The sequence below is a fragment of the Entelurus aequoreus genome, linkage group LG23 (assembly GCF_033978785.1).
Source record: "Entelurus aequoreus isolate RoL-2023_Sb linkage group LG23, RoL_Eaeq_v1.1, whole genome shotgun sequence".
NCBI classification, from domain to species: domain Eukaryota; kingdom Metazoa; phylum Chordata; class Actinopteri; order Syngnathiformes; family Syngnathidae; genus Entelurus; species Entelurus aequoreus.
This window is the reverse complement of record NC_084753.1, coordinates 39,155,947-39,179,654: the sequence shown is the minus strand read 5'-3', so window position 1 is coordinate 39,179,654 and position 23,708 is coordinate 39,155,947. Positions and strand designations below refer to the sequence as shown.

At 41.0% G+C, this 23,708-nt stretch overlaps 2 protein-coding genes across 2 annotated transcripts in view; both read left to right on the top strand.

Moving 5' to 3' along the window:
* Positions 1-23,708, top strand: part of LOC133640595 (gastrula zinc finger protein XlCGF57.1-like) — a 300,331-nt gene that overhangs the window by 174,026 nt on the left and 102,597 nt on the right. The gene's annotated exons all lie outside the window — the stretch shown is intronic.
* The window catches only part of LOC133640874 (oocyte zinc finger protein XlCOF8.4-like), a 34,080-nt gene continuing 13,701 nt past the window's right edge, over positions 3,330-23,708 (top strand). The window contains exons 1-4 of the mRNA XM_062034558.1: positions 3,330-3,781; positions 12,560-14,130; positions 19,577-19,730; positions 20,807-21,073. Of these exons, the coding sequence (XP_061890542.1) occupies positions 3,628-3,781; positions 12,560-14,130; positions 19,577-19,730; positions 20,807-21,073 (2,146 nt within the window). The 5' untranslated portion in view covers positions 3,330-3,627. The remainder of the gene's footprint in view (positions 3,782-12,559; positions 14,131-19,576; positions 19,731-20,806; positions 21,074-23,708) is intronic.

The window sequence follows — 23,708 nt, the reverse complement described above, 5'->3', positions numbered from 1 at the left end:
CTGCAGTATGGACACAAGGATCACAAATTGAAACGTGTTGTCGCTTTCCCAAATTCCACTGGATTGTGAAGTTTGGGCGGAAGTACGTCAGTGTACAGGAGACTCCCACGGTGAAACAGACCTACACTGCCCCCTGCTGTCAGTAGTTAGCTGTTGTTTAACAATCTGTTGGTATCCTAGTCCAGGGGTCGGCAACCTTTACCTCTCAAAGAGCCATTTTGACAAGTTTCACAAATTAAAGAAAGTAATGGGAGCCACAAAAAAAAAATTAAAATAAAAAACACTGCATACAAAGCTTAAATACTTTGTGCTATGTTAACCAGGGGTCTCCGACACACGCACCGGCACGCACTTTAATATGGAAATTTGATGTTAGTGCAGCCCGCGAGTTTTGAACTAATGGCGCTTGATAGCGTCATACTTGCCAACCCTCTCACTTTTCCCGGGAGACTCCCGAATATCAGAGCGTGATGACACTGCATTTGGCGCCCTCTACAGTCTGCCCTAATAGTGTACCTGCTCGACCACACATAGAATGCAATTTCAGCTTGCTCACGTAAGTGACAGCAAGGCGTACTAACTCAGCAGCCACACATCTTACACTGACGGTACCAATACCCAGAATCCCATGCAGCCCTAACTCTTCTGCTCAACCAACGCACGGAGAGGGGGGGGGGGGGGGGGGGGGGGGGTTTGATGTGTGGGGGGATTTGGTCGTAGCGGGGGTGTATAATGTAGACCGGAAGAGTTAGGGCTGCATGGGATTCTGGGTAATGGTTGTGTTGTGTTTATGTTGTGTTACGGTGGGATGTTCTCCAGAAATGTGTTTTTCATTCTTTTTTGGTGTGGGTTCACAGTGTGGCGCATATTTGTAACGTAACAATGTTAAAGTTGTTTGATACGGCTACCGTCAGTGTAAGCTGTGTGGCAGATGAGTAAGTATGCTTTGCTGTCTCCTGTGTGTGCAAGTAATAACAACATGCAACATGTGGCTGGACTGGCACGCTGTGTGTAAATGCTATAGAGGACAATTACTGCAGTGCAATTAGGGCACGCCCTTTATTTAGTAATTAGAGTGTAAATAGGATTATTTTTTCCCTGGGAGTAATTTATGAGAGACACTGACATCCATCAATCTCCTGGGAAAATCAGGGGGGTCGGCATGTATGTAGCTGAGCCGCATCAAAGTGGTCAAGGAGCCGCATGCGGCTCCGGAACCGCGGGTTGCCGACCCCTGTCCTAGTCCATCCATCCATCCATTTTCTACCGCTTATTCCCTTCGGTGACGCGGGGGGCGCTGGAGCCTATCTCAGCTACAATCGGGCGGAAGGCGGGGTACACCCTGGACAAGTCGCCACCTCATCGCAGGGCCAACACAGATAGACAGACAACATTCACACTCACATTCACACACTAGGGCCAATTTAGTGTTGCCAATCAACCTATCCCCAGGTGCATGTCTTTGGAGGTGGGAGGAAGCCGGAGTACCCGGAGGGAACCCACGCAGTCACGGGGAGAACATGCAAACTCCACACAGAAAGATCCCGAGCCCGGGATTGAACTCACGACTACTCAGGACCTTCGTATTGTGAGGCAGACGCACTAAGGGCGGTATAGCTCGGTTGGTAGAGCGGCCGTGCCAGCAACTTGAGGGTTGCAGGTTCGATCCCCGCTTCCGCCATCCTAGTCACTGCCGTTGTGTCCTTGGGCAAGACACTTTACCCACCTGCTCCCAGTGCCACCCACACTGGTTTGAATGGAACTTAGATATTGGGTTTCACTATGTAAAGCGCTTTGAGTCACTTGAGAAAAAGCGCTATATAAATGTAATTCACTTCACTTCACTAACCCCTCTGCTGCCTTGTCACCATTAAATATTATTCACCTGAATATTATCAAAACAAATTATAAAAATACACAATAACAACTTTTTGTGGGTGTCACATCAGCAGCTACACTTTTCCTAACTAAGAGTTTCCCGCTTGTCTCCAACACTTCCCCCATGCATTCCTGAGCTAAGACAAAAGGTGTGTGCCTCACCGACACTCTCCTGTAAACAGACGGCCTTTGTCTTTTGTGGCCTCCAATAAATACTCCAAAAAAATGTATTCTCTGAACATTTCTTATTAAATAGATAATTACATTGTAAAACAACAGACACTTTACTTTTGCTTATATGTCCCTGCAAGATGATGTTACGTTTTGGACGCATGGCTGCAAAGTTGTTTTTTTTGATTGATTGATTGAGACTTTTATTAGTAGGTTGCACAGTGAAGTACATATTCCGTACAATTGACCACTAAATGGTAACACCCGAATAAGTTTTTCAACTTGTTTAAGTCGGGGTCCACTTAAATTGATTCATGATACAGATATATACTATCATATATACTATCATCATAATACAGTCATCACACAAGATAATCACATTGAATTATTTACATTATTTACAATCAGGGGTGTGGAGGGGGGGGGTAGGATATGGACAGCAAGTAGTGGACATAGAGAGAGAGAGAGAGAGAGAGCGAGAGAGAGAGAGAGAGAGAGAGAGAGAGAGAGAGAGAGAGAGAGAGAGAGAGAGAGAGAGAGAGAGAGAGAAAGAGAGAGAGAGAGAGAGATCAGAAGGCATAAGAAAAAGTATCTGCATTTGATTGTTTACATTTGATTATTAGCAATCCGGGGAGGGTGTTAGTTTAGGGTTGTAGCTGCCTGGAGGTGAACTTTTATTGCGGTTTTGAAGGAGGATAGAGATGCCCTTTCTTTTATACCTGTTGGGAGCGCATTCCACATTGATGTGGCATAGAAAGAGAATGAGTTAAGACCTTTGTTAGTTCGGAATCTGGGTTTAACGTGGTTAGTGGAGCTCCCCCTGGTGTTGTGGTTAAGGAAGTAGTTTGACATGTACTTCGGTCTTTTGTGGCCTCCAATAAATTGTTCTCTCGGATGCAGAATTTTACAGCAGTAAAACCAGCAAACCAGCAAACCAGTAATTATAGTCTGCAAATTGTGTTGTTGTTGAATGATATTTATCTGATTTAAAGGCAAATACAGTTTATATACTTGTCTGTCTATCTGTGTTGGCCCTGCGATGAGGTGGCGACTTGTCCAGGGTGTACCCCACCTTCCGCCCGAATGCAGCTGAGATAGGCTCCAGCACCCGCCGCGACCCCGAAAGGGACACGCGGTAGATAAATGGATGGCTGGATCATTTGTTGCCGTGCTTTTTTGTGTAGACACCATGAAAACATACATTTAGAATTAATCGTTCATGACTTACCCATCACTATGACTCATTGGCCCCGCCCCTAAGTGACGCATGCGTGGAGGATATGCGCTTTGCGGCAAAGTCCTCCTTTACTCCACACACGCTTCTAAGCCTCGGCACATCTCCTCACATCGCTACTAACTACACTTTATTCATCCTCCGTGTCAGGATAAACTCCACTCGTCTCAGTCAACTTTGGAGATTATTAGGCCCGCTTAGCTTGCTAGTTGTTTTAGCGCGCTAGTTAGCTCAGCGTACTAGTTAGCTTAGCTTGTTAGCTGCTAACAAAGCGACGCGGATTTGATCAACACATCGCTTAGTTAAGATCAAGTGTGAGTGTAAAGTGTTGTGATTGTGTGAAAATGTGCGAAAAGTGTTGTGATTGTGTGAAAATGTGTGAAAGAACGATAGCAGAGTACAAAGACGAACTTTTTCGGACAAAAGAAGAGAACAAAAGACTACGTCAACTACTGGAGGCTGTTTTCAAGAAACCTCAAGTTGTGTTACACAGAACAGGTTTGTTTACTTCTTACTCTCACGTGTTTACTAACTTTATATTCCATCATTAACACGACGTGTTAGATTAATTTTGATTAATAGGTGTACTCAGACACATGATTGTTATTGTGTTGTAACAAACAGTTCAGGGTGTCCCAAGTTACCGCAGAGTATTATGTAAGGAGGAGGAGTTTTGGCCCTCCAGAGTTGCCGTAGGGCTGTGACGTAAGATGTCTATGAGTGTGGGTTGTTGAAGGAGGTGTGTGAAGATAACATTAAAGAAGTGGTGGCGACCGGACCTGCTCTAATGTCTCCCGTTTATTATAGGTTCACAGAATATGCGAACCCAGGACCCTCGGCTACATTGGTGGCAGCGGTGGGATTTTAACCGCTGTGTTGAAAAAAAGAAGAAAGTGTTACACAGGACTCGTGAGTTTCCAGTTAGCTGTACCTGTATAGTTAGCTGCTAAGCTTCCCGTCAAAAATGGACATTCTGGAGTTGCCCTTAAGTCCCGTGGGGGGGTCCCAGGTTTGTCGCCCCCTCCAGAGGTTGGCCATGGACATTCTGGAGTTGCCCTTAAGTCCCGTGGGGGGGGTCCCAGGTTTGTCGTCCCCTCCAGAGGGTGGCCATGGACATTCTGGAGTTGCCCTTAAGTCCCGTGGGGGGGTCCCAGGTTTGTCGCCCCCTCCAGAGGGTGGCCATGGACATTCTGGAGTTGCCCTTAAGTCCCATGGGGGGTCCCAGGTTTGTCGCCCCCTCCGGAGGGTGGCCATGGACTGTATGCACTGCCCAACCAAACAGCTCACACTGTCGCTTGCTGCCTGTTTGAGGACTATGTTTTGGTGCATGGTGTCCCTGAAATCCTGCATAGCGACCAGGGTCGCCAGTTCGAAGCGGAAGTCATCCAGAGACTCTGCCAGTTGCTTGAAAAAAATAAAAAGACACGCACCACTGCCTATAACCCCAAGTTTGATGGCATGGTGGAGCGTCATAATCGGACTATCTCGCAGGGCGCGAGTGGTGCGACCTCCTTCGCATCTGCAAGATTTTTGCATGTTTTGAGGGGCCAGTGTTCTATCTAGCCTACGCAATACTGTGTTGATCAGTAAAATATTGTTGATTTGTTATGTGTGCATTAAGATTGTGATTTTTTTCTCTGCTCTATTTCCCCTTGTTTGTTACCTATTTTGTTTGTAATAAAACGGGAACATTTCTAATTGAGAGGGGGGCGTATGTAACAAACAGTTCAGGGTGTCCCAAGTTACCTTTTAGTTCCACTTCAAATATTCACATGATCAACAATGAGCTGAGATGGTATAACGTGAACAGTTCTGGAACTTTCTAACTCGGGGGGAAAAACGTGATCTCGTTGGAAGCGCGATGTATGAGCAGACGCCGTTTGGGTATAACAAAATGGTGTCCGCCAATGTAGTTTATAATGTCACTACGTCAGTAGTTGTCAAACTTTTTTCACCAAGTACCACCTCATAAAATACTTGGATTTCCAAGTACCACCATCATGAACAACATTAAAATACAGTAGCATAGTAGGCCTTAGTTATTCATTAAAAACAAGGAAGACACGTTATTTAACAAGTATATTTAATATTTTTAGTTACTGTAACATTACACACAGTTTGAACAGTAACATTGTGTTTGAATGTAGGAAAATAAAACACTGTACTTAAATAATGAAATGATATTTGGCGTACCACTAGGTGATGCCCGCGTACCACTAGTGGTACACGTACCACAGTTTTAGAATCCCTGCACGATCGGTTTAGGAAGACGTGATCGATGCACGCGTGCACAAAGACAACATCACTTCCTTTTTACTTGTTTGTCCTGCATGTTGTCACTACCATAGTTTTCTTTTTTGTAATCTTTATTTGAATAACAATGTCATATAAAAGATGACATGCTGATCATTTAAAAATGAATAATGGTTTGTTTAAAAAAAAATAAATCAACATTTAAAAAATAAATCACATGATGTGAGTCAGTGGCGCCCCCTTACGTCATTCATTGCAATGACAGAAGAGTGAAAGTAATTGAAACTGTGGCCATAACACTCCCTGATTCATTAAATCTACCCCTTGTTCATGTTTATATTCTTGTTCCCTTTACTCCTATGCATTGGCGTTGTTAGGCCTATTTTAGGGGGGCTCAAGCCCCCCTAAAATATTCTTAAGCCCCCCTAAATATTTTGGTGTTATAAATATATATATATATACACTACCGTTCAAAAATTTGGGGTCACCCAAACAATTTTGTGGAATAGCCTTCATTTCTAAGAACAACAATAGACTGTTGAGTTTCAGATGAAAGCTCTCTTTTTCTGGCCATTTTGAGCGTTTAATTGACCCCACAAATGTGATGCTCCAGAAACTCAATCTGCTCAAAGGAAGGTCAGTTTTGTAGCTTCTGTAACGAGCTAAAATGTTTTCAGATGTGTGAACATGATTGCACAAGGGTTTTCTAATCATCAATTAGCCTTCTGAGCCAATGAGCAAACACATTGTACCATTAGAACACTGGAGTGATAGTTGCTGGAAATGGGCCTCTATACACCTATGTAGATATTGCACCAAAAACCAGACATTTGCAGCTAGAATAGTCATTTACCACATTAGCAATGTATAGAGTGTATTTCTTTCAAGTTAAGACTAGTTGTTGTTTGTCTTGGATGTTGCTGAACCATTTGATTACTGCTGCTGTATTTCTCCATTGGTTGAGTGGTGTTTTGTCAGTAATTTTTGTGTTGATTCTGTCCAGGATTATTTTGCTGATTTTTCCTATTTCGGATTTAGTTGGGTTTATTAGTCGGCATGATGGGTTATTTGCGAAGTTGGGTTTGTGGTCCTTCAATGTGATGAAGGCTTCCTTGTTGGCTGTAGAGTCCACCCTGTCCTCGATGTCCAGTTCAGCCACAATCCGTTTGTTTTCCAGGTGGATGCTCTGTAAAGTGTTGGGTTGTGCTTTTTTGTATGATTAGGTGATGCTTCTGTCCAGTAAAGTGTTATATTCTTGTATGTTCATTCTGTAGAAATTTGTGGTTATATATATATATATATACATACAGTATGTATATATATATTGTTAGATTCCGGTGATTGACACGCAAGTTCTTCTTGCGAGTCAAAATCCAGCACTCCGTTCAACGGGTCCTGTCCTCTCGGCGCATACGGCCTTACCGGCTGCTCCACAGACGTAGGCTCTACTCAGCTGGATGGCGAGGCAATTCGCCTAGTTCTACTACTCTGTGTTGGTTCAGCGTCTGTCCCGCCTCCCTTTGTGATCTGCTCGGCAGAGAAGCCTATCTCTTAAGACCGAGTCAAAAAAAATAAAATCCCGCTGTTTAATGGTAGCTTGCCTCTAATGAATCTTGGCTTTTGTTACTGACTAGGTTAGATTCGAGGGCTGGGGAAAGGAAAAGCCCTACAGGACATCTTGTAAGTGGACTGCATTAGAGTGACCCTTCAGAGCTAGGTGTTGGACACACAGTAGTCCTAGCGTTTTACGTCAAGGACGCGATGGTACAATAAGGAATGAAATCTTGATACTTTTTATAGTGCTTTTTATTGCAGGCTCAATAGCTTAAGCATTGCACAGCGTCAATAAATCATTCACAATAATAATGAAAAATTGTAAAAATTTTATAAATGGCTAATCAATGGGTATCTAATTCAGTTCAAATAGAAGTTAGGTTGGATCTTACTGTGCAAGGTCCTTCGGGGAAAATCCGAAAATGCCCGAAAAAGTGGAAAAGCCGAAGATGTCCGAAAAAGGGGAAAAGTCGAAAATGTCCGAAAAAGTGTCTCTGAAATTTGGAAGAAGCCGGATAGGTCACCGGGCCCGGTGATCACATCCAGGCTTCGGCTGCGTCAGCAGGAGAGGGGAGCCAGCAGGAGAAGTGGTGTCGGCTAAGAGCCGTGGCCCGGGTGGCCAACGCCCTTGTTCCTCTGGTAGATTCAGAAGTCATTCTTCTGGTGCCAGAATGAAGAAGTCGAATCATGTTCCTCTTTTGCTTTTGTCGCAGGGGGAGTTTAGAATGGAGAAAAGTCTCTTGTTTGTCGAATCAAGTCCTTGGAGAGCTGGGAAAAAAAGAGGCAAGAAAAAAAAATTAAATCCTTGAAATTAATATAAGGTTGGATGCAGAGGATTTGCAGCCCTTTCCTTGGTCAGAGCCTTCAGCAGTTTGGGCATCGATGGAGAGAGAAAGAGGAGAGCCATCCGCAGTACCACCGAAGCGGCGGAAAGGGCCTCGAGATGGTTGTGGCTCAAGAGAGGAGATCCTTGGAGTCATGGTAGCTAGCTAGCCGTCTGGACACAAGCCGGGGGATATGATCACCCCCGGTTGGGTCGCTTGGAAGAGGGCGTATGACCAGTTGAGAGACCAGAAACGCCCGGTGAATCCAAGAGGTCACTGAGGATGTGTCCAGACTAAGCATCAGCAGATGTATGTACACAGTAAGAAAAGTCCAATTAAATCTCAAATTGTCTTTAAAAAACATTGAAATAAAATGCCCTGGTTTAAGAGGACACAATTAAAGGCCTACTGAAAGCCACTACTACCGACCACGCAGTCTGATAGTTTATATATCAATGATGAAATCTTAACATTGCAACACATGCCAATACGGCCGGGTTAACTTATAAAGTGCAATTTTATATTTCCCGCTAAACTTCCGGTTGAAAATGTCTATGTATGATGACGTATGCGCGTGACGTCAACGGTTGATACGGGAAGTATGCGGACACATTAAATCCTATACAAAAAACTCAGTTTTCATCTCAAAATTTCACAGTATTTTGGGCATCTGTGTTGGTTAATCTTTTGCAATTTGTTTAAAGGCCTACTGAAATGAAATTGTTTAAGTTAAACGGGGATAGCAGATCCATTCTATGTGTCATACTTGATCATTTTGCGATATTGCCATATTTTTGCTGAGAGGATTTAGTATAGAACAACGTCGATAAAGTTCGCAACTTTTGGTCTCTGATAAAAAAAACCTTGCCCCTACCGGAAGTAGCGTGACGTTGTCAGTTGTTCACTCCCTCACATTTTCCTATTGTTTTCAACGCAGGTAGAGCTATTCGGACCATTACCCCATTAATTTGAACGAGGATGAAAGATTCGTGGACGAGGAACGTTAGAGTGACGGACTAGAATGCAGTGAAATACTTTTTTTTTTTTGCTCTGACCGTAACTTAGGTACAAGCTGGCTCATTGGATTCCACACTCTCTCCTTTTTCTATTGTGGATCACGGATTTGTATTTTAAACCACCTCCGATACTATATCCTCTTGAAAATGAGAGTCGAGAACGCAAAATGGACATTCAGTGCCTTTTATCTCCACGACAATCCATCGACGAAGCTCGTTAGCATGAGCTAACGTGGTAGCATCTGTCTCAAATGCAGATAGAAACAAAATAAATAAATCCCTGACTGGAAGGATGGACAGAAGATCAACAATACTATTAAACCGTGTACATGTAACTACACGGTTAATAGATCTAAGCCTGGCAAAGCTTAACAATGCTGTTGCTAACGACGCTAAGGCTGACTTAGCAACTTAGCAACCGGACCTCACAGAGCTGATAAAAACATTAGCGCTCCACCTACGCCAGCCAGCCCTCATCTGCCCAGCTCATCAACACCCGTGCTGACCTGCGTTCCAGCGATCGACGGCGCGACGAAGGACTTCACCCGATCATCCGTGCGTGCGGTGGCCGGTTAGCATCGGCTAGCGCGTCTGCTATCCAAGTGAGTAATCCTTGTTGTGTTGCTACAGCCAGCCGCTAAAACACCGATCCCACCTACAACATTCTTCTTTGCAGCCTCCATTGTTCTTTAAACAAATTGCAAAAGATTCACCAACACAGATGTCCAGAATACTGTGGAATTATGAAATGAAAACAGAGCTTTTTTGTATTGTATTCAATGGGGAAGGCATACCTCTGTTCCCCGGGCTACCTTACGCGCATACGTCATCCTCCGAAGGCTTTTTCAGCCGGAAGTGTGGTGGGAAATTTGAAATTGCACTTCATAAGTTAACCCGGCCGTATTGGCATGTGTTGCAATGTTAAGATTTCATCATTGATGTATAAACTATCAGACTGCGTGGTCGGTAGTAGTGGGTTTCAGTAGGCCTTTAAAGGCCTAGCCGATGCTAGCCGCCAAACCCACGGATGAAGTCCTTCGTAGCGCCGTCGATCGCTGGAACGCAGGTGAGCACGGCTGTTGATGGGCAGATGAGGGCTGATGAATGGGCAGATGAGGGCTGGCTGGCGTAGGTGGAGCGCTAATGTTTTTATCATAGCTCTGTGAGGTCCGGTTGCTAAGTTGCTAAATTAGCCTTAGCGTCGTTAGCAACAGCATTGTTAAGCTTTACCAGGCTGAGAATTATTAACCGTGTAGTTACATGTCCATGGTTTAATAGTATTGTTGATCTTCTGTCTATCCTTCCAGTCAGGGATTTATGTATTTTGTTTCTATCTGCATTTGACAACGATGTTATCACGTTAGCTCAGTAGCTAAGTGTGTCACCGATGTATTGTCGTGGAGATAAAAGTCACTTTGAATGTCCATTTCACGGGCTCGACTCTCATTTTCAAGAGGACATAGTATCCGAGGTGGTTTAAAATACAAATCCGTGATCCACAATAGAAAAAGGAGAGAGTGTGGAATCCAATGAGCCAGCTTGTACCTAAGTTACGGTCAGAGCGAAAAAAGATACGTCCTGCACTGCCTCTAGTTCTTCACTCTAACGTTCCTCATCCACGAATCTTTCATCCTCGCTGAAATTAATGGGGTAATCGTCGATTTGTCGCTCCAAATCTCTCTCGCTCCATTGTAAACAAAGGAAAATTGTGAGGAATATTACCTCCTGTGACGTCACGCTACTTCCGGTACAGGCAAGGCTTTTTTTATCAGCGAGCAAAAGTTGCGAACTTTATCGTCGATTTTCTATACTAATACTATACTAATTTCTATACTAGTATATATATCCATCCATCCATCCATTTTCTACCGCTTATCCCTTTCGGAGTCGCGGGGGTGCTGGAGCCTAGCTCAGCTACAATGGGGTGGAAGGCGGGGTATGTATATATATATGTATATATATACTTTATATTTATGTATATATGTTCAGTTTAACAGTCCAGTTGTGATTGATTGAATGCCCTGAGAATTATACTGGACATTCTTTTGTGATTTCCACAAAATAACGTGTAGTATTTTGTTAATTTCTTGCCAAAAATATTTTAATTTGAAAGATATTTTCAAAGCAGAGTATTGTCCTTAGGGCATACTTGCCAACCTTGAGACCTCCGATTTCGGGGGGTGGGGCGGGGGCGTGGTTGGGGTAGGGGGCGTGGTTAAGAGGGGAGGAGTATATTTACAGCTATAATATATATATATATATATATATATATATATATATATATATATATATATATATATATATATATATATATATATATATATATATATATATATATACATATAAGAAATACTTGACTTTCAGTGAATTCTAGCTATTTATATGTGTATATACAGTATGTATATCTATTTTATTATATATCTATATATAAATAAAAGAAACACTTGCATTTCAGTGTTCATTTATTTACACATATACACACATATAACACTCATCTACTCATTGTTGTACTTGAAAGTGCAATGCTTTGCAGCCAGAAGCACAGCTTTATAAACTACATACATACTAAATACACAGTAATGAAAACACAGTTGTTCTACTAACTGTACTGTGCTTGCTGCTTACTAAAAAAAAAAAAACACTTACCTTTCACTATTTGAGTAGCCTTTGTTCTGCCATTTGCGTACTGGCGAGCGATCTCTGAATCTGGAAACATATCCTTCACGGATTTGTTGTAGACATCCGCAAATGAGAACGGGATGTTGCTTCCAGCTATCAGCATAGCCATCTTTGTCTGGGCATATGTTACACCATCTGGTCTCCATTTAGCGAGGTGGCCCATAATACTGGGCTGGGACCGGTGCTGCATTGCCGCCGCTTTGTGCTTCGCTGACCGTTCATGACTGAGTATATCCGTTCGGCCACCGTGTTCAATGGAGAAGTCTGTTCTACAAAATTTACAGGCAGCATACCCCTTCCCCTTCGAACTGTCCTAGATAAACTGAAATTCTTGTTTCCATTCGTTTTGGAACTTACAAGCGTATTTCTTCATCTTACTGGTCGTCGACGTCGCCATGGCTGTATCTTCCTCGTTGTTTTGCTTCGTCTCCTTGTTGTGTGCGCAGTTGTGCACTCTCTAAAAGCCGTAGATGTTATAACCTGACTGGGCAGGCACGCTGTTTATATCGTGGGAAAGCGGACGTGAAAACAGGCTGTCCTCACTCAGGTCCGCACGGAGCTGGAGGGGGCGTGGCCTCCAGCTCCGGCTGAAAATCGGGAGATTTTCGGGAGAATATTTGTCTCCGGAGGTTTTCGGGAGAGGCGCTGAATTTCGGGAGTCTCCCGGAAAATTTGGGAGGGTTGGCAAGTATGCCTTAGGGCCCTCTGGCACCTCATGGGGGACCCGTAAAATCTGTGCCTCTTACGACCTCACTGTACGCTCATGTTACTTCTCAACTAGTCAAAGTTGACGCTAATCGACCTGTTTCTTCTCCTTTTTACTGAATGTGAAAGCAAAAGTGAGTCCACAAATAACCAAATCGTAAAAGCAGAATCGAAAATTAAATCTGAATTGGTAAAATCTTATCAATTTTGATGCCAGCATGTGTTTGTCTTCTTGTGTCCTGCAGACGTCTGTGAAATATATCGTCCACCTGAGCAGCAGGAGGGGTCCTCCAGTGTGGAGCAGAAGAGGTCACAGCACCTCCACGTGAAAGAAGAAGAGCCACAGTCCTCCCACATTAAGAAGGAAGAGGAATACCCACTTATCCCCCATTTTAAAAAGGAAGCGGAGGACCCACTGACACCCCATTTTAAAGAGGAAGAGGAGGACCCACTGACACCCCATTTTGAAGAAGTGGTGGATCCACTAAGCCCTCACATTAAGGAGGAAGAGGTGGACCCACTGACCCCTCACATTGAGGATGAAGAGGAGGACCCCCTGACCCCTCACATTAAAGAGGAAGAGGAGGAACACAGCATCAGTCAGCAGGGAGATCATCTTGATGGACTGGAGGAGGTTGATGTCACCAAGATGCCAGTGACTGGTGTCCCTGTGAAGAGTGAAGATGATGAGGTCAAAGGTGAAAGTGAGGAGAAGAGAGAGGCGGAGCCTCCAAGCAGCAGCTCAACTCAACACATGACAACAGAAGCTGATGGAGACCACTGTGGAGGATCACAAGCAGACAAGCTCTTAGCTCCACTATCAGATAGTGAGGACACAACGTCACACTCTCCTGACACTGATGATGAAGACTCTAAAGATGATAAGACATGTCACACTGACAACACACACTTCACATGTTCTCACTGCGAAAAAACCTTTAAATACCATAGTCGTCTGATAGAACACATGAGAATACACACTGGAGAAAAACCTTTTTCGTGTTCAATCTGCGGTAAAGCTTTTACGCAAAGGCCCAATTTCCAAGCACACATGAGAATACACACTGGAGAAAAAAAATTTTCCTGCTCAGAATGTGGTAAAAGTTTTGTAAGAAATGGAAATTTGAAATCACACAAGAGAACACACACTGGAGAAAAACCTTTTTCCTGCTCAGAATGTGGTAAAAGTTTTGCAGTAAGTCAAAGTTTAAAAGATCACATGAGAACACACACTGGAGAAAAACCTTTTTCCTGCTCAGAATGTGGTAAAAGTTTTCTAATAAATCAAAGTTTAAAACAACACATGAGAATACACACTGGAGAAAACCCCTTTTCCTGCTCAGAATGTGGCAAAAGTTTTGTAAAAAAACAAAATTTAAAAGTACACATGAGAATACACACTGGAGAAAAAACTTTTTCCTGCTCAGAATGTGGTAAAAGTTTTGCAAAAAATCAAAATTTACAAGTACACATGAGAATACACACTGGAGAAAACCCTTTTACCTGCTCAGAATGTGGTAAAAGTTTTCTAATAAATCAAAGTTTAAAAGTGCACATGAGAACACACACTGGTGAAAAACCTTTTTCATGTTCAATCTGCGGTAAAGATTTTACTCGAAGGGACAATTTCAAAGCACACATGAGAAGGCACTCTGGTGAAAAACCATACTCCTGTTCAAGCTGCAACAAAAGTTTCCGTTACCTATACACTCTTAGAGTACACATGAGAACACACACAGGAGAGAAAGTGTTGAGTTGCAGTGTGTGTGGTGAAAGATTCTCTTCTGAGTACCAGTGTAAGAAACACAAGTGTGCTGGTGAGAACAGCAGCAGCAAATGAAGATGCAGGATTTGAAATAAACTGTCAAAACTTTAACTTTGACTTTCTAACAACATCAGCACATATAACATGTGTGACATCATTGTTGTGTGTGTAACACAATCTTGTTAATATGATTCTAACATTTATAGATTAGACACTTCAGATTAGTGCTTTTATTTCAGTCAAGTACATGAGTTAATATACACATGTGTGTACTTTAAAATGAACAGAACAATTTGACTGAAAAGGTGAGAATAAACAGCACATAAAATATGTTACATACAATAAACATTTTATGTGTAGATATTCATAATTCACTTTTATACTTATTCATAATAGTGTTTTTGTATAAGTTTTTCGAAATAATGAAGTGTTACATACAGTATTTTATTTTCTATTTGTGGATAATTCTAAAGATGAACTTCTTTATATGATGTACATATTTGTTTTACATGTGCTCATACCTTTGCTTTTGAGTACACATAAATCCCTCTTAGTTCATATTTACTGGTTCACATCTTAAACATCTTCTGGACCACTTCTGGAAGCATATTATTATTTACTTTATACATCATTTGAGCAGTTGTCTTTATACAAGATCATTTACTTTTAAAATGTGTGACTTTATGAATCATTTGTTGGGTCTCTATAATCCATTCTATTAATTGTCTTTATTACTCTCTTGTGTAATATGAATATTGTTGTGTGATTGTTTTATATATATATGTCCCCAGGCCTTTATGCAATAAACAATGTATGCTTCAACTAAAGTTGGGTACAATAAATGTAGTTAATATTTGTAAGTATGTATTTTATTCTATTCTATTTTTTTACACTCAATTTTTAATGTTTTCTTTATATGACTTACATGTAGTTTCCAGCTTACTTCATCATTTATATTAACTCCTAAACATGTGATTACCTTTATTCCTTTCATTTCAATATTATCCATCATAATTTGTGTTTTACATTTTTACAATATCCAAATATGATATATTTAGTTTTATTGAAGTTTAGTGACAGTTTATTGATGTGCAGCCATCTTTTTATGGTCAAGTTCTCTCTGGATAAAATAAGATGATAATTAAATCAAGCGGTAACGAAGGTGAAGAATGGAAGATTATTATATACATAATTCAACTTCAATTTCAATTTCCTTTGTTTAACCAGGTAAAGACTCATTGAGATTAAAATATCTTTTTCCAGAGCGACTTATTCCCACAATAAATGAACATGATTCCCACAATTAATGAACTCTTGTTCATGTATTGTGGGAATGTCAGAGAATAAAAGAGTTATGGTTGAAAACAACAAAAGACGCAATCACATTCCTTAATATAAACATCCCAATGACACTGCAAACTTGTATTCTTGGGGATCTCCATCAATTTAGTAACGTGTCATCAAAGAGTAAAAATGCTTTTCTTTCAATATGCATAATAACAAAAAGGGTAAAATTTAAAAAATGGATAAATGTTGATAGCCCAACTCATACTGACTGGTACACACAAGCTATGGAGATGATATCAGTAGAACAAACTGCATTTAGTTTAGATGATAATGAATCATATATTGGAATATGGGATCCATTATTTAAATTTGTTTCAACTATTAAATGAACCAAAATATGACTTATTATATCTTTGTGGAAAATATTGGACACAGTGTGTTGTCAAGCTTGTGAGATGTGATGCAAGTGTAATCCACTGTGACACTATTGTTCATTTCTAATTTTTGTTGTTATTTTTTTATTAATGTTTTTAATGATAATATCAATGAGGGTTTTTTAATCACTGCTATTTTGAAATTGTTACTAATATTGATGCTGTTGTCGATAATGTTCATTATTGTTTCACTACATTTAGATTGTTCCGTGTCATGTTTGTGTGTCCTCAATTGCTCTCAATTGCTCTGTTTATTGTTGTTCTTAATGTTGATGGGACGGGTTTGGTTTTGGAATTGCATTGTATTGTTGTGTATTGTTTTGTTGATTGATTAATAAAGTCATTAAAAAAAAAAAGAGCGACTTGACAAAGAGGGCGGCACAAACAAAGTTACAATAATAATTACAACAAGACAATACAACAGAATAACAGCAGTCATGCCACAACAGACAAACATTATTTAAAACGATTAAGTATGAATTCAATTTAAAAGCAAGTACCTCTCCCAAGAGAACTGGTTTCTCCATCTTTTAAAATGGACTTGAACTCCCCCAAAGTGATCAATTCTGGTAGCCTCAGATCTTTCTGGATGTCATTCCATGACCATGGAGCAGCATAACTGAATGCTATTTTTTCCAAGTTCTGTGTTGGCTCTAGGAACGGATTGCGGACTCGGCTAACTGCTGGCGTGCTGTGCAGTGAGACCGTATTGCTATATGAACTATATTATACATTTCCATAGTTTTGTTAGCTGAGGTATATAATGTACAGCAGGGGGTTCCTTGACTGCACTTAAATGTAGAGTATATGTAGAATATATTTATATTATTTATATATTATATATATAATATATTATATATATTATATTATTTATTGTTATTCTTGTCTATTGTAAGCGAACTGTGGTGCTGAATTTCCCCCAGGGATCAATAAAGTACATTCTATTCTATTATATTCTACCAATATTAATTTGATTTCTCCAGTCAGCAACAATGTATACACATACATATAATGTGCAACCCGGTTCACTCTCTAATCTCCCTGGTATTTTGCATACTCCTCAGCATATCTAGTTGTATAATGACGTTTTTAAATTGTATTTCTTGTGCACCGCAACTTTCTCTGTGCAGAAATAAGACACGTTGGGGTGCCCCTGTGCTCAACAAAGAAATATTGCATCTCCCACTTTTCCTGGAATTGTCTTTGCTCATCACGATGACCTTTCTCTTCACTGCACGCTTTGAAAAAGACATGTTTGGGGTTGTGGAATATAATTGTATTCCGCCGACGCACGGCGGATAATGTTATTTCCGCAATGTGTGTCGTTCCGCTTTTCCTCCCGACAGCAACACCGCGGTCGGCGGAAAGTACCGGGAAAAAGTGACGGCTCCCGGAGTGTTATATGGCGTCATATAAAAATATATGTAGTGTTCATCGTGTGAGGCAATGCAAATTAAACAATAAAAAAAACAAATAACGGTTTGAATTGGTCCAGGTTATAAATAAATGATGAATGGGTTATACTTGTATAGCGCTTTTCTACCTTCAAGGTACTCAAAGTGCTCAGTATTTCCACATTCACCCATTCACACACACATTCACACACTGATGACGGGAGCTGCCATGCAAGGCGCTAACCATGCAGCAGCCATCAGGAGCAAGGGTGAAGTGTCTTGCCCAAGGACACAACAGACGTGACTAGGATGGTAGAAGGTGGGGATTGAACCCCAGTAACCAGCAACTCTCCGATTGCTGGCACGGCCACTCTACCAACTTCGGACTTTATTACTGACGGACAGGTGTCGCCGTGAGACCGCAGCCAGGCACGTAAGACAACCCTCGTCTCCATGGTAACGTTTCTCTCGTTTCACTCATTTGCCGCTTTTCCACTAACGCAGGGGTATTTTGGACCCAAATAACAGAAATTGTCTCTGTCTGGAGCCAACGGGAGGGGGGGGGGGGTTGGGGGGTTCGCTGTGGAGTTTACAGCGAGAGAGAGCAAGAGAGAGAGAGCGACATAGAGCAAGCGAGGGAGGGAGGGAGGGAGGGTGGAAGAGCGCTAGGGAGTCGTGGAAAAGCAGCACAAAAAAAAGAGTTTACAGCGAGAGAGAGAGAGAGCAAGAGAGAGAGAGAGAGAGTGAGAGCGCGCGAGAGAGCGAGGGAGGGAGGGAGGGAGGAAGAGCGCTAGCGAGTCTCGTGGAAAAGCAGCAAAACGTTTCTCTGCTTGCATCACGCAAGTGACGTCAATGTTGCAAAAACAATAATGTTCGTGTTGGAGGAGTTGTGAATGACTGCAGGACCACAGCATTGGGTACACCTGCAGACTGCAGCACAGATTTCACATTTCAGTCATTCACAACTCCTCCAACACGAACATTATTGTTTTTGCACTTTTTGGCTTCTTATTAAATAACTTTTTTAAATAGATGCAATCTTGCACGTGGAAAGTTTAAGTGTGGGCTGTAGTTGATATAACACTCCCGTCAGAGGGTGCATTCTGGGGCGGGGGTGTATTAATCCAGCACAACAGCGGCGCATGGACTTCATTTATAAGTAAAGGTAAGACCATAATAGCGTTTTTTTAATTAAATGTGCTTTTTGTGTGCTACAGTTTGTATGTGTAAAGTTAAAGTTAAGTTAAAGTACCAATGATTGTCACACACACACACTAGGTGTGGTGACATTTGTCCTCTGCATTTGACCCATCCCCTTGTTCACCCCCTGGGATGTAAGGGGAGCAGTGGGCAGCAGCGGCGCCGCACCCGGGAATAATTTTTGGTAATTTAACCCCCAATTCCAACCCTTGATGCTGAGTGCCAAGCAGGGAAGAATTCTGGTATGAGCTTTTAAACATAACCCGTTAACTGCTGCCAATCAAATGGTGAATAAGATACTCTTTAGGGTTCATATGTTTGTAAATCTGACTGTGATGAAGTCAGTGCCTCACCAGCCATGATATATATATATATATATATATATATATATATATATATATATATATATATATATATATATATATATATATATATATATATATATATATATATATATATATATATATATATATATATATATATATATATATATATATATATATATATATATATATATATATATAAATAATGTATACAATGCCAGAGGAAATATAAAAAGAACATGAAAACCTCCCACATTCTAAAATACATTATAAAAATGATTAGCATCAAAGACAAAAATAATATCATGAGTGTAATATTTATTTGGTTTCTTTTTTTTCTTTCCTTATGTTACTGTCGTTTCAAAACATTGTTAAATATTAGAATATTTTTACGAAAATAAGTTGTTTGTCTTTGATTTGAAAATGTAAAATGGACAAGTTCACTTTTATTTTCAGAATAAGTAAATAGTATATACCGGTAATAAAATAGTTGTACCGGGGGTGGGAGCTGGTTGTACTTATTTCTCTCGCGAGATCTGGAAAAGAGCTGGTTACTGTCTCTCTCGCGAGATCTGACAACACTGCGCGCGAACCAAACACGGCGAGGATAAAGCAAGATGGCGTCTGACGGTGAAGACGTTATTGCAGTCGTCACAGTTCAGTTTTCTTAATCTGTGCGTCCATGTACACATATATGTCCTTTATTAGACTCTATTAAATAGAGTAAACATCGTTAATAACTGTTTGCATCCGGTTATATTAGTCTGAGCGCACTTTGACGCTTCTCGAGCTAGCTTAGCTTGCTAGTTAGCTTAGCTTGTTAGCTGCTAACAAAGAGAGGCGGAAGTGATCAAAACACATCGCTAAGCAGAGATCAAGTGTGAGTGTAAAGTGTTGTGATTGTGTGAAAATGTGCGAAAGAACGATAGCAGAGTACGAGGAGGAACTTTGTCCAACAAAAGAGGAGAAGGAGCGACAACATCAAAAACATCAAGTTGTGTTAAACAGAACAGGTTTGTTTACTTCTTACTCTCACATGTTTACTAACTTTATATTTATTATTAATTAACACTATTCTTGAATAGATTGTTTTTAGGAAGATTAATTGTCATGTGAGGATGATGCACTGATTGTTTTACATTGTTCATAAAAACGAGACAGTTTCAGACACACAATATTTATGAGAGGTTGATGTTCCTCTCAGTTTGTAACAATGTGTATCAACATGTTTACACAAAACTCACACAGTCACCGGGGGAATATTCCAGAGAGCAGGTTAAGTGCAAACTCCTGAGTATGTAAAGCTCGAGAGTTTTACCTCCAAAAATAAGAGAGGTAAGACAAAGTCAGAGTCAGTTACCATGGTAACTGACGCTGTAAACCTAGCCTGCTAGCAGGCAGGTTTGACAAGTTATTTATGTGTGTAAAAGCTATACTGACCTGTTATTTCCTTCATATTGGTGCAGCCATTAACCTACTACAACACCTACTACATCCACCTACTCAGTGGCCTAGTGGTTAGAGTGTCCGCCCTGAGATCGGTAGGTTGTGAGTTCAAACCCCGACCGAGTCATACCAAAGACTATAAAAATGGGACCCATTACTTCCCTGCTTGGCACTCAGCATCAACGGTTGGAATTGGGGGTTAAATCATCATACAAATTATTCCCAGTCGCGGCCACCGCTGCTGCTCACTGCTCCCCTCACCTCCCAGGGGGTGATCAAGGGTGATGGGTCAAATGCAGAGAATAATCTCGCCACACCTAGTGTGTGTGTGACAATCATTGGTACTTGAACTTTTTAATGTGGCAGTGGTTGTCGAAAAAACAAAGCCTGATCTAAAGATGACATCTTGATCTCATACCATCTCAAACCAATTGGCCGTTCATTATTAAGTGAAATGTCTTATAATCGCTTAAATTTGTCTTTAACCAAGCAATACTATGTTTTATCCAGTTACTCGATTAATCGAAAACATTTCCAATAGAACACTTGATTAATACAATTTTCAATAGCCACAGCCCTATATTTCCTGTACGATTTAATATTTAGCATGTAGGAATTAAAATGTGTTTTGTTTGTCCTGTAGACATCCATCAGCTGATTGAACACCAAGAAGAATGTCTCCCTCATCTGCAGGGGGACAGTTTCACTTTAGAGGATCCACAGCCCTCACATTTTAAAGGGGACGAGGAGGATCCACAGCCCCCTTATATTAAAGAGGAAGAGGAGGGAGAGTGTCCTGTAGGGCAGGAGGAGGCTGATCTCACCAAGTTTCCACTGACTGTTGTCTCTGTGAAGACTGAAGAGCATGAAGACAAACCACCTGAGTCCTCACAGCTTCATCACAGTCCAAGTAAGCACAACATCCACATATCATCTAATACAATGTTTGTGACACATGTTCATCCGGGGGCCACATTTATGACTAAAGATGGAGATATACTTGCTTTTTAACACCACCATTTAAAAATGAATGCTCATCAATCATCAACAATGTAATTGCTGGGGTGTAACCATGTGACCTAGAGGCCGTCCTCCTTACCTCACGTGGTCAAATGAAGGCAAACATTCAATATGGCTACTGTTTATTTACCTTTAGCAGCACATATGTCAGCATATTTCAAAGGTTTAGTGGTAAAGATTAGGGATGTATACCAAGTACCATTTTTTTTAGTACTGGTTCCTAATTATGTTGTCCATGAGGACCGTGAAGATTCTGGACTAACGACACAACTATTTGTATTTTTAATTCCAGCTGACTGACGTAACTATGACACGTTGTCACATTGAGTTCAGCTGCCGCTGCTACACATTAAAATCAGCTTTGAATAATGACAAATAAGGAAGCAACAACACGCAAAAGATTGATGTGTGTGTTATTGACAAGAAGATGACATAACTGCATTTCACCTTGCACTGCACACATAGTTGACTTCTTTAAGACTTCAAATAAACAGCTGTTGATAAAAGACTTCCCTGCTCTGAGATGTTACAGAACATCATGTTGGAGGTGTTCAACCTCTTGTGCTAATAGGAATGCTATTTAAAATGCCTTTTTTCCACTTTTTTATTTCTACAATTTACATGTAGTACCGATAAGAGTACTGATAAATACTGGTATCGATAAGGAGTATCGATTAGGGTATCATATCGATAAATTCTTAACGATTTACATCCCTACTGAAGATACAAGCCAGATATCTTAAAAATATATATTCAACATTTATTTGGATTTAGTTACTTCTCTGCTGTCCAGCAATGTCTCAATCAATCTAGTTTATTAGTACTAATTAGCAAAGTTTTCTTGTCTTTCTAAAGTCTTTCTTTTGACAGCCCCCTCGTGGTAAAGTTGTCCAAGTGAAAACTATTTGTGACTGATACAACTTTTCGGCGAATTAAAAAGTCAAACAGTTAAAGTCGGCCGTTCTGTTCGTCAGCTGAAGCTCCAAGTTTGCAGCGATGGTCTCAACCCGCCTCGTTACAGTGCTTTGGGAGAGTGACACGTTCTCAAATGCGCCCCTCTGTTCCGGGCATATCAGCGCAAAAGAGTCCAATAAGCACTCCTTAATAAACTCTTTGTCAGAGAACGCCTTACTTTTTCTGGCGATTTTGTGAGGAATGACGAAACTTGTCCTGACAGCTGCATCTCTGGGGGTGTCAAATTGGCAAAAAGTCCTTGTTGGGTTTACAGTTTTATCATCAGCCTCCCTTGCGCGCTCTTCATCAGACAGATTTCGGTATTTTTCCTCGTGCTTCGTCGTGTAGTGGCGATTCAAATTACAAACCCCGTTTTCATATGAGTTGGGAAATTGTGTTTTAGATGTAAATATAAACGGAATACAATGATTTGCAAATCCTTTTCAACCCATATTCAATTGAATGCACTACAAAGACAAGATATTTGATGTTCAAACTCATAAACTTTTATTTTTTTTTTGCAAATAATAATTAACTTAGAATTTCATGGCTGCAACACGTGCCAAAGTAGTTGGGAAAGGGCATGTTCACCACTGTGTTACATGGCCTTTCCTTTTAACAACAGTCAGTAAACGTTTGGGAACTGAGGAGACACATTTTTTAAAGGCCTACTGAAAGCCACTACTACCGACCACGCAGTCTGATAGTTTATATATCAATGATGAAATCTTAACATTGCAACACATGCCAAAAAGGCCGGGGTAACTTATAAAGTGCAATTTTAAATTTCCCACTAAACTTCCGGAGAGAGTGTGGAATCCAATGAGCCAGCTTGTACCTAAGTTACGGTCAGAGCGAAAAAAGATATGTCTTTCACTGCATTCTAGTCCGTCACGCTAACGTTCCTCATCCACAAATCTTTCATCCTCGCTCAAATTAATGGGGTAATCGTCGCTTTCTCGGTCCGAATCGCTCTAGCTGCGTTGAAAACAATTAGAAAATATGAGGAGGTGAACAACTGACTACGTCACGCTACTTCCGGTAGGGGCAAGGCTTTTTTTTATCAAAGACCAAAAGTTGCGAACTTTATCGTCGATGTTCTCTACTAAATCCTTTCAGCAAAAATATGGCAATATGGCGAAATGATCAAGTATGACACATAGAATGGATCTGCTATCCCCGTTTAAATAAAAAAAATTCATTTCAGTAGGCCTTTAAGCTTCTCAGGTGGAATTCTTTCCCATTCTTGCTTGATGTACAGCTTCAATCAATCAATGTTTATTTATATAGCCCTAAATCACAAGTGTCTCAAAGGGCTGTACAAGCCACAACGACATCCTCGGTACAGAGCCCACATACGGGCAAGGAAAACTCACCCCAGTGGGACGTCAATGTGAATGACTATGAGAAACCTTGGAGAGGACCGCATATGTGGGTAACCAACCCCCCCCCCCCATCTAGGGGAGACCGAAAGCAATGGATGTCGAGTGGGTCTGACATAATATTGTGAAAGTCCAACACATCAGCGAAAGTCCAGTCCATGGTGGGGCCAGCAGGAACCATCCCGAGCG